Source organism: Microchirus variegatus (genome assembly GCF_963457635.1).
Source record: "Microchirus variegatus genome assembly, chromosome: 2".
In the NCBI taxonomy this organism is placed as follows: domain Eukaryota; kingdom Metazoa; phylum Chordata; class Actinopteri; order Pleuronectiformes; family Soleidae; genus Microchirus; species Microchirus variegatus.
Window position 1 is genome coordinate 16,108,876 of NC_139803.1, and position 11,600 is coordinate 16,120,475.

General features: G+C 38.7%; 1 protein-coding gene across 1 annotated transcript; it reads right to left on the reverse strand.

Moving 5' to 3' along the window:
• Window positions 1–504: 504 nt before the first annotated feature.
• adssl (adenylosuccinate synthase, like) lies at window positions 505–10,119 on the reverse strand (the record flags this gene model as incomplete). Its single annotated transcript, XM_083910292.1, has 13 exons — window positions 505–1,652; window positions 1,752–1,901; window positions 2,796–2,893; window positions 2,991–3,115; window positions 4,140–4,294; window positions 4,387–4,513; window positions 4,969–5,050; window positions 5,492–5,599; window positions 5,688–5,754; window positions 5,839–5,889; window positions 6,090–6,158; window positions 8,824–8,926; window positions 9,886–10,119. The coding sequence occupies 13 exons, from the start codon at window positions 10,117–10,119 to the stop codon at window positions 1,600–1,602; spliced, it is 1,422 nt and encodes a 473-aa protein (XP_083766418.1). The 3' UTR covers window positions 505–1,599.
• Between the last annotated feature and the right edge of the window lie 1,481 nt (window positions 10,120–11,600).

Below are 11,600 nucleotides of genomic sequence, written 5' to 3' on the forward strand. Positions count from 1 at the left end.
ACAAATGATTATCTACTAAGTCGGTTGACATATCTTTGTGTAAATACCTATACATATATATATACACATAAACATATTTACGCATATATATATATACACATATACATACATGTATACACATACATACACGTATACACATACATACATGTATACATATATACACATATACATACATACATGTATACATATAAACACATATACATACGTGTCATATAAACACATATACATACATACGTGTCATATAAACACATATACATACATACATACATATACACACAATGTATATGTACATGTATACATACATGCACATATATACGTATATATATACATACATACACACACATTTGCACATGTATACACACATACACATACATACATCATGTCTTATAGTCATCATTTCACTCGCATCACTGTTCGAATACTTTGGATGGAATTGTACTGCCAAAAAAATGCTAGAAACACAACACTGGTTTATTTACACATCTTTTATTACCCTTCGCCTGTTTAAACATCCAGTAAACACGAAGAAACATTAGCATTATTCCTTCTCATATCTCAGCCATATCTCATGATTTTTGGTCTTAATAAACCACCACTGGATTTCCCAGAGGTACATACCCATCACCAGATTTTTTCGTTCTTTTTTTTTTATTACTAATAAACACCAACAATGAAAGTAGAATATTAAAATGATGATAAACATCAGAAGCAGAAAACACTGTGGATAAAGCAGTCTGGTTGAATCCCTTACACTTGTGTTAAAACCTGAGACAGATTAATTACACTTCCTTCCCAAAAACAATTTTTTCTACTGTGTAAAAATGACTGAAGTCATGAAAACACTACACACTATAGTTTATTTTCATTGATAATTGCAAGCTGAACGCGAGTATTTTTCGCTTCATTGACAAAAGGAACAAAATGTCATTATTGTAATACGTCTTGGTGTGTTTTTATTTGCATTTAAACACTAACCAATACTGTGCCGTTAGGAAAATAATATCCTTTGTGTCGCTTTATTTCTTGACGGCGATTTAAAAACCACTTAGCACTGTTACAAACACTTCGTCTTCATCGTTTAAAACTGTTCAATAGAAAATTATACTGATCATATTGTGGTTTTCAATCATTTTCCACCCCATCTCTTCACAAAATCTAAAAACAATCTTACTTTATTGTGTTCCTTTAACTATTACGAAGGTTTATACATCTGTTTTTCATCCTTATTCAAATACACTGTATGTAAAACCACAAAAAAAAACATTCACATTATGAACAGATGTCAGTAAAGGGTATTTGCCAAATGCTAAAAAAAAAAAACTGTGTGCTTTCCTGGGTAATGGAATAAAGAGGGACTGGTTTTAAAAATTAACATGTAGAAAACTTGGTTGTGGAATGTATAAATTATACCTAGACAGGTATGACTGTAACAGTGAAGTACAAGCAGCGACTAAAAGTTTGACAAAAAGCCTTGCTGGTGAGAGTTCTTTCTTTTAGGATAAAGCCTGTATATTTTAAACTCCTCTGATAACCCGACTAATACCTGAAGTTATCATGGCATTGAGGAGGAGAACTACGGCTGTGTGAACGGCAGCAGGATCAAAACAGTTTGACCATGCTTTCTCTGGACTTGCCCACTCCAACCCACTTCACTGAAATGAGAAAAAAAAACACACAAAGAAAGAAGGATGAGACAAAACCAAGAGAACTTTTCTCCGTTTGCATAATATCTTGAAGGTTTGTTTTCAAACCTGGCAACTGCAGGAAGTTCTCAATGAAGTGGATGTAACTCCGAGCCTGCGGCGGCAGCTCGTCGAAGCTGCGAGCTGCCTCCGTGCTGCAGCACCAGCCGGGCAGCGTCTCGTAGTCCACGGTCACCCGCGTCAAAACGTCCATGTTTGCTGATGGAGAACAAGAGTGAAGATGGAGAACAAGAGTGAAAACAAAAAAAAAAAAATTACAAAACGTGCCTCATCCTCATAATTTATCGGTTTCTTCGCATTGCGCTTGACGTGCATGGGAGGGCGCGTTATAATTTGCATCCGAATTATTCCCACTTTTGTCACATCTGGTGGGCAAAGATCTTTAAAACTATACGTGCTTTCACATCAGAGTCTCGAAAAGTCACCAGATTGGATGCTAATCGCTATTTTTGAAAAAGAGTCACTAGAGGGTTGGATTGACAGGAAGTCAGAAAACAATTACAAGAAATGTTTTTTTAGAATAAAATACCCCTTTTTCTGTAATAACAAGGTGGACACACCAGGCCTTCTTTATTTGCTCTATTTTTCAGTGCAGTGCTATGACATGCATTCATTTTACAGCTGCTGGCACAGCCCCGAATATCAACATCTGTCGTGAGCTTTACCTTTTAAAACTTGGGACAGTGCTCCGTACTACTACTACTGTGTTTCAACACCTTGTACTACGCACAAACAAACAACAAAAATAATCAGTATTACAGTTGGATCCTCTTGTCAGGACAGAAGAAGAAGAAGTACCAGATCTGCTGAAATATAGATTTTTTTCCAAAAGCCTTAAGATGTTGCATTTCCTGCCAGTAAAAGCTGACCCATGTAAAATCTGACATTCGAGAACATTATAGCTGCCTTCAATCACATGTGTAAGTAGCAGCTCTACACATTATTGTGATTCTGCACTTTAATCATGTGTAGACAGATAATATTAATAAGAAATTGTAACAACATGACTCAGCTAAAAATGCTGGAGCTGACAGAAAGTCTTTGTCTGTATCTTTAGCAGATATTTGAAACACTGAAGCAGCAGCAACTTACCAGGGAAACTTGGCAGAGGTTGTCCATCAACTTTGTAAGCCACACCAACTTTAATCTCAGACAGAGTGTCCAAGATGTCCAACTTTGTTAAGGCAATTCTAGAACGAAAAAAAAAAAAAAAAGAGTATTTACTTGAGTTTAAACTCCATTAAAGTGAGCGGGTGATGACAACAGTGATGTGTGATGGTTCCTTACGCGGAGAAGCCATTGACCATGTGGGCGTATCTGACCAAAATCAGGTCCAGCCAACCACAGCGCCTCCTCCTGCCTGTCGTCACACCAAACTCCCTCCCTCTGGTCTGTAACAGGTCGCCAGTCTCCTAAAACACAAAGAGACACACTCCGTCAGCTGACTGTAAAGACTGAATATGATTTTGACGGTGTAGCTACATTTATTACTTGTTGTGTATGTCAGCCGAGTACAAGCACATCATCTATGGTCAATGACTGAGCAGCTACACCAGAGAGGTTGAGGGCAATGCAATCTTGGAGCCCATCAGCTAGAACGTCTGGCAATAAATTAGTGTCTGAGGTCAATGACCAATATATTCGGGTTTTTCCATATAGACAGCAGTTATCAGGGACAAGATTTATGTTCTGTGACCATTCAGTCTGAGCAAGAATGGAGCTTGGTTTTTGTCTACTCCATTAACAGCTGTCAGAATAAAAATATCTGCCTATCAAGAGATGATAGATTTCAAAGTGTTCCATCTCCTATGAGACTGTGGGGGACCCCTGGACCCCAAGTCTGCTCAAATGTGATTGGTCAGCCTAAAACATACAGGATCTGATTATTGATCAAAACTAAGAGCAGCGATGTTCAAATATCTAACATTAGACTCACTTATTTCAATATACTGATCAATAAGAAGGGTTAATATGATATGATCAGATGTTCATATGCTCAAGAGAGCCAATTAGACACCGTGTAGGGGCGTGTGTGTAACTATGCCAAAGAGGACAGAAGAAAAATCAACTTAAGTTGTTTTTAAAGCAGAACTATGCAGTATTTTAACTCTAATCTAACAGCTTTGAGTTGTGATGGTTAAATGGCTTGTTGTTGGGAGATTATGGGCCGTCTCCACTCGCCCTACTGTGTCTCTGAGTGGAAAACTAGCTTTGCAAGATCAGCGCTGCTGACCCGAAGTCAACAGAATCAGAAGGTCTCACAAGAAACATGAATTGCTTCAACAATCTTCTTACGCCCTTGTGCATTATTTTTCATTTAGGATTTTGTGGAAGTGTATGGCATGGATCCAAATCTGTTCTCAAAACAAATATAAAAATCAGAAAAATATTCTATAATCAATAATATATTATAAACCTAATACGTTTACTACTTACATTACTCTGCTCTGTTGGGAAAGCGCCAACGCCCACCCGGGTCGTGTAGGCTTTGACGACGCCGTATACTCGGCCGACGTACGACGGGGGCACGCCGAGCCCAGTGCACACTCCTCCCACGGTGCAGTTGGACGACGTCACAAAGGGATACGTCCCTGAGAAAAGAAACTTGCGTAAACCCCGAGAACTGCAATCGGATCAGTCCATCCGTCTTCATCGGAAACTCCGCGGAGCCCTGAATACTCACCGAAGTCGATATCCAGCAGAGCAGCGTTGGCGCCCTCCACCAGGATCTTCTTAGTGGGTCCAGTAAGAGCTTTGTGCATGAAGTACACACCATCAGTCACCAGAGGGCGCAGTCTCTCAGCATATGCCTGAGAAAAGGGACAAATGTTAACATTCTAAATGAATGCCTGTAAAACTAACAGTTCAGCCATTTACAGAAGTTGCAGCTGTAAAAGTAATTTATTCAAACTCGAGATGAGACGGGGATTTGACACCATTTTAACAGTATTTAACTACTACAGAAATGAATTCCATCATTGTAATGTTATCACCTTCTATTGTTTTCAAAGCTGCAAAGCAATGACAATTCTTATAAACTAGAATTACACATGCTATTAACATACACAACACATGAGGCCAGACACAGACGACATGTTCATTTGTCACATTCACACTGCTGGTCACTGTGACAGCGACCAGGCACGCACAACAACAATAGCAGTACCCTGGAACTCAATGGAACATATCTCTCCCTTTCCTTACATAATATCAACATATCTTTTGGAGATATGTGTACGGTGTCACTCTTGGTTTCAATCCTTACCTTTAGCTGCTCCAGTTCTCCATCGATGTCAATTTTAAGGTTTGGATACATGTTCAGGAAATGATCCGCCAACACACGAAATCTGGATGACAAGAGATTTAAAAGTCACTCAGTTTATACAAGATCATTATAATCTGTGTGCAGCATATACAGCTGATATGGACAGACATGCATGCACAGTTCAACAGCCATGTGATGCCACCTGCTGGCAACAGAAGGTACAGTCAAAGGAAAAATCATAAAAATACATCTGCACAGCAGAGCAGACAAAAATAATTATTCCAGGTGTCTACAAGGTCACTGTAACCTAAATTATATGGAAATAGACCTCAGATTAATATATATTGAGGTCTCATTACAGGAAATAGACTAATAGAATAGACTAACACATGAAAGAGGGCACACCAACAACAAATCAATATACTAACCCTAAGCCTAAATTCAGTTGGTGATCACTTAATATTTGAGATCACAAATGATAAAGCAACATGAAAAAAAAAAAAAAAATCAATGAAATACTCACTTGTCCTCAAAAGCCTTGAAATCTGAGACGAGGTCGCAGATTCGCAGACCATTACGAGCAGCTTTGGAGGAGTAGGCGGGGCCGATTCCCTTTTTAGTGGTTCCCAAACTGAAGAACAAAGGAAAACAAACCACAATTACCTTATAATCATTATTATTATTATATTCGTCATTTAACATAAATAAATGAAGCTTACTTTTTCCCTTCTTGTTGCTGCCGTTGCTGCTCCTGGATCCCATCTGCAGCTTGATGGAAGTTGAACACTACAAGCAGAACGAGGAGGCCGTCAGTGACATTACATTTCATATTCAAATGCCCCAAATGATAAAAAACAAACGCTTACTCACCGATGTGAGCACGATCCGAGATCTTTAATCTCTCCTCCCAACCTTGTAGTCCTGTTCACAATACAAGAAATAACTTAATATATACAACAGATAGCACCTCATCAGACAGTGGGAGGTACTCCAATCATTTATTCTGAATGATATGCAGGGGAAAGTGTTATATTGTCTGTGTTCAGGACCCTGACATTAAAGCAGCTAAATGGAATTCAGCCAACACCCGAATGGATATCAACACTCAGTCAACACCTCACCTTTGCCTTTCTGAAGGTTTTTCTCTGCCTCTTCAAACAGACCAGGAAGGTGAATCACAACTCCATTTCCTATAAACACAAAATTCAACTTTTAACAATCCTAAACCACATTATACAAGCTCAAATAAAATATTAATTTTAAGCACAAAACTACTAATGTAAATAAAAATATGACTGCCTGCATAGACTCAAGGAACAACATTTTAGCCAGACTATTTTTATAGTTTATAGGATCCTTTGCGTGTCAGTAACTCATACAATTCAAACAGTTCTAAATCAAAACTGTTCCTTATACGTTTTCTTATTTCCTCTTTTTGCAACAGTGGAAAGGATTAACCAGCTGAAAAAGAGGAAGTGTCGTATTAAAAAAATACACTTGCAATTTAAGTGGTGATGAACACCATTTTATTAGCTTCATCAAGACAAAAAGAAAACATTAACACTGAGAGAATCCTGCTTTCATCGTGCTAATTTTTGATTAACAAATGTATAAAAAGGTGATAAAAAAGACTAAACTTTCTTGTGGGATGATTTAATATTTGGTGCTGTTTGGAGGTTAGTGTAAATCAGCCGAACCCTCATTGATATAAATAGGGTGGACAGGTTTAAACAAACAAGTACATTATTATGAAGGCAGCATTCTGTGCAGGACATACCTAATTAATAATAAAAAGTATGTACACCACACGGGTGAAGGACGGGCTGGATTCGGCCCACAAACCGCTTTTAACCAGCCTGCAACATCCTCACGGGTTGACTCTTGATCAGCTCAAGTAGCTCAAGCTCAAGCTTATTATTATTTTATTCCACAATTGTCTGTTCAAAGTCTGATATGGGGCTCTCTATCGTACACAAAGCAGCACACAGCATAACACTGTAATTGCTAGTTTCCAATTGACGCAGATGTCATCATCAGCTCTCACGTGTAGGTATCAAATGCATTCATCGGCGTGCCTGTGGGTGTGTTAGTCTAAAAATAAGTTTTGGTCAGGCGCATTGTTGATGCATTGATATGTTGAGGAAGCATAAATACAACTGCACCATTGACCATCAAAAACTGGTCTAAAGTCAATAGTTAATAGTGGTTGTGCATGCACCTGCCTAAGGGAGTTCACCGTGCACACACACTGCTTGTTATACACACATCCTTTCTCCGCCTCTTCCTCGTCAGTTGTACATATGTACAGTGTATATTAGGGCTGAACGATTATGGAAAATAATCTAATTGCGATTTTTCGTGCCAATATTGCGATTGCGATGCGATTATTTTTTAAGGTCTTAATCTTCTGTATTGTTAAACAAAGACAAGCATACATCGTAAGTATGGCCAATACTATATTACATTAAAAATAAAATGTTCTTCTTTCCTGGAAGACAGACCTCTGTTATGATGACATGAGGTGATGCATGAATAGATGATTTTTATTTAACTACTTAAATCACAATAGCATATTTGGAATTTACAAACATCTGAACATAAAGTGCTGACACTTTATGTTCAGATGTTAAAATGATATATATATATATATATATATATATATATATATATATATATATATATATATATATATACACACACATATTTATAAAAATATGTGGCTTTACAACACTCAGTTTTTTGACATCTGTGAACTGCTAGACAGTCATTAAATATAATAATAACAATAACGATAATGATAATAATAATATTTTTTTTTTTTTTTTTTTTAACAGCAGCAGTAACAGCAGCAATGCGGGGGTGGAAACTAACTATTCTACAGTGTACTTCGTCGTTTTAGGCTCAAAAACGGTCCATTATTGATTATCAAAGCAGCGATAATAAAAATGAGGGTCAAAAAAAAAAAGCGGAGCAGAGAGTTTTCTCTCCGCTGGCACAGGTGTGTCTCACAGGTGTGTCTCCAGACGGCTCAGGTTATTGAACCTGCGCTTGTTGTGTCCACCAGAGTGCAGGATCTTGACTGGGTGAGATGCCGTCTTCAATCGTGTAGACGGCTTATTGTTGTGTCCACCCCCGTTCTTAATAACATTAGCGCAAGCTCGTTCGCACTACACACGCGCACACACACGCTTGGACACGCACAGTCACTGAACAGCTGTTCGGACAGCGGCCGAAGCTCCCTCACCTATTCCATTCACAAAAACGGGCCGTGACTCGTCCTCCGCAACGCGCGCATGTGAGCGCGCAGTGAGCCTGCATGTGACCAGAGTGCAGCGTCTGTGGTTAGACGATCTCGTTGATTATATCACATGTTTTACACGCGCATGTCACGTGAACAGCGTATAATCGCAGCCTTTGCGGTTAGGAAATTGCACTTGATCATATCGCGATATTATCGCAAATGCGATATATCGTTCAGCCCTAGTGTATATACACAGTAGGGTATATATACTGTACATATGTACAGTAGGTTGAATGTGCAACTCCTTATCCTGCGCAGTGTGATGCTGTTGATAGGACAGAGGCTCCACTGGCCAAAGACCACATACTCATGAGCTCTTTGGGCTGAGACGATGCGCTAGATTGCAAATACAAGCGTTTCAGTTTTGCACCTTGTCATTAATAGCATTTATGTGGAAATAGTGACAGGAAAGGAAATGCATGTCAGGTTACAGGTCTCAGCTAAAATGTGTGTTTTTATAGATTGGTTTAATGATTATTATTTCTTCACAAACTTTTATTTGTGGCCCTTCGGTTGCTTTATTTACGTCAGTGTTGGTGTTTTGCATCTCATACCAATAAAGGAGACAGCCTTCTTGTTGAGCACTCCACTTGGCAGCAGGTGGAAGTCGTACTCCACAGAGTCCACGACCACTGTGTGACCTGCATTGTTTCCTCCCTGCAAACAGAGCAATAACAGTCAACAACAGCCAACAACAGGTCAACACAGAGGACATACACGACATGTGATGCGCTGTCACAATGTACATGTTGAAGCATGTGAATGGATTTGAAAGATGTGTGACTAGCAAAACTATAATGCAAAGCTAGCTTCAAGACTGGAAAAGCACAATATAAATACAGACCACTACCAACTCCTCTTCTTCTGATTTTATTTGGTAGAAACGTGTAAAGCGATAGAGGAAATGTAGTAAAAGTACACAATTTATTTAGGAAATGTAGTGGAGTAAGTAATTAAGTGTTGCTCGAAAAATACGTCAAGTAAATATACTTGAATGTTGTACTTAGGTACACAAAGTCTCTGTGTGCCCCCAAGTATTTGTACTTTGTTACATTACAACACTGTTGTTGAGTAAATTGAACAACAAATGTTAATAATCATTAGTAACTAATTTCCCCCACTTCTATGTGACTTGTGGTGGCACGCTTTGTGTTGGCTCTTATGTAACCCATGAGGCTAATGCAAACAGTGTTTCCAAGCAGCTCTCGCTACAACATTTAAAATGTCTGCTAAATGTCACCGAGTTGACGACAAACAGCAAATAAACCCGAACAACATGCGGTCAGGGTTTTCCATAACGTAACAATGCACTGAAAATGTTCTACTGAGGTCAAAAGGGAGTCAATACGCCGCTTGCTAACAGTGACGCGCATTGAAAAACGTTAACACTTCTTGCTAGCATCAACTTAGCACGTTTACATCCGGGAGGTCAGGCAAGGTTGTTGACGTCGCAGCCAGGTCATGAATATGCAAAAGACGACGTTTAACGGCACCGACATCACTAACATACCGTTACATTTGGCGGTATTTTTTTTTAGCAACAGTCAAAACACACAACGTGTAATGCAGTCAGTGGGTATAAAGAAGTGAGTTCGTTCGAGTGCGTAGAGCCATACCTGACACCTGCACACGATATCCGCATCCATTGCGAGCAAGTCCACAACTTTTCCTTTCCCCTCGTCGCCCCACTGCGCACCCAGCACCACGGTCACTTTGTTCTGCGGCTCTTTGGGGACGCGCAGCGACGGCTCCAGTTGAGAAGCCTCCCGCGACCGCTTCACCACGGGCTCCCCGTTCAGCGAGGCCGCCTCGCTGCCGTTAACGTTGTCCATGGTGCTGTCTGATGCCATGCTGCTGCTGCTGCTGCTGCTGCTGCCTTCCGCCGCTGCTACTGCTTCTGCAAACCGGAATATCGTTTTACCGCGTTTCACTGCGTCACGGGAAGTGCGCGTCTGCAACGTAGGGCGCGCGTCACTTGGTGTGCGATCGTTTCACCACAAGATGGCAGTGTTTGACATGATGGAAATGAGAAATACTGACCACAGACAGTCATTTTAAAAATTATTATGAAGTTTATGGCGCAATTGATTAAGAACTTCCAACTGCAATAATATCTTGGGACTGTAGAGGGCAGCATGGTTCCTATCAGTGAATTTTCTTATTCGAAACTTTTTTTTATAAGATCCTTATATAATTATAAAAACAATCACAATTATAAAACAATTAATGGGAAAAGTGCTAAGAGACTGTTATAATGTTTGTTTTTTAATAAATATTTTTAATTAGTTTTGGGTTTTATTGAGTTTTTTTTGTTTGTTTTTAAAATTAGTTTATTTAAATTAGTTTTTAGAGTGGGTTTGCTAGTTTTTATCTTTTGTAAATGTTTGGCTTTTAGTTTAGATACTTCAAATTGTGTTATTTTTAATTTAAATTTTTTTCCTCCACTTGGTTGGCTATACACAGCAATGAAATGTCAACAGTTTTCTTTTTGCGGTTCTTAATGCAACAAAAGATCATTCTTTTGTATATTTGCATATTTGCATAAAAACCTACATGTGATATCATCTTAATTTTATGGGTCAAATGGGTTTTTTCATACTAAAGGTTGCCAGAAATTATTATGGTTAATTATTAGGGTTATGTTATGTTTCATATTTGAAACATTGAGCGCGTTAACATGCACACTAAAAAACTGATTATTATCGGGTTTTTGTAGTTATCCGGCTATTCAAGTGCTCATGTAAATGGAATAAACTGATTTCATTATCAGTTTATTGCCATTATCGGTTTTTGAAAAACCTGTTTAACACACCTAGGTTTCTGTCAATAATCTGATTTCTTAGAGACATGTATACACCATAAATGGCGTATTCCAGTTACCAGATTATTGCCAGTAATCAGTTTCTTAGTGTGCATGTAAACGTGTTCACTATAGCACCTCTCAGTTCCATTTATTTGTTGAAATACCTGTAAAGGGAAAATGTTCACAGTAAAATGCAGTATTAAATGTGCTTTTAAACAAATAAAAACTGGCATAACAATTGATCTGGGCCCCTATCTTGTGGCTGAGGGTGATAGTTCTGCTTAAGAATCACTGTATAAACATGGTGGTCCAAAATGGAAGGCCCTGTAGAACTGGCCCAGCTAATGATAGAAATATAAATACAAAAGGCTCATTCTGAGGTAAAGTGATTGCACACATATATAAAAAAAAGTACACACATTTTAAGTCGTTACTTCCCTGTCTCGCTGCACAGTCGTATACTTTTAATTGAAGTTTGTGGAGTTCGCTTTTTGGTTTCAGTTTGATTTCCTTGATTCAAACTCTAAC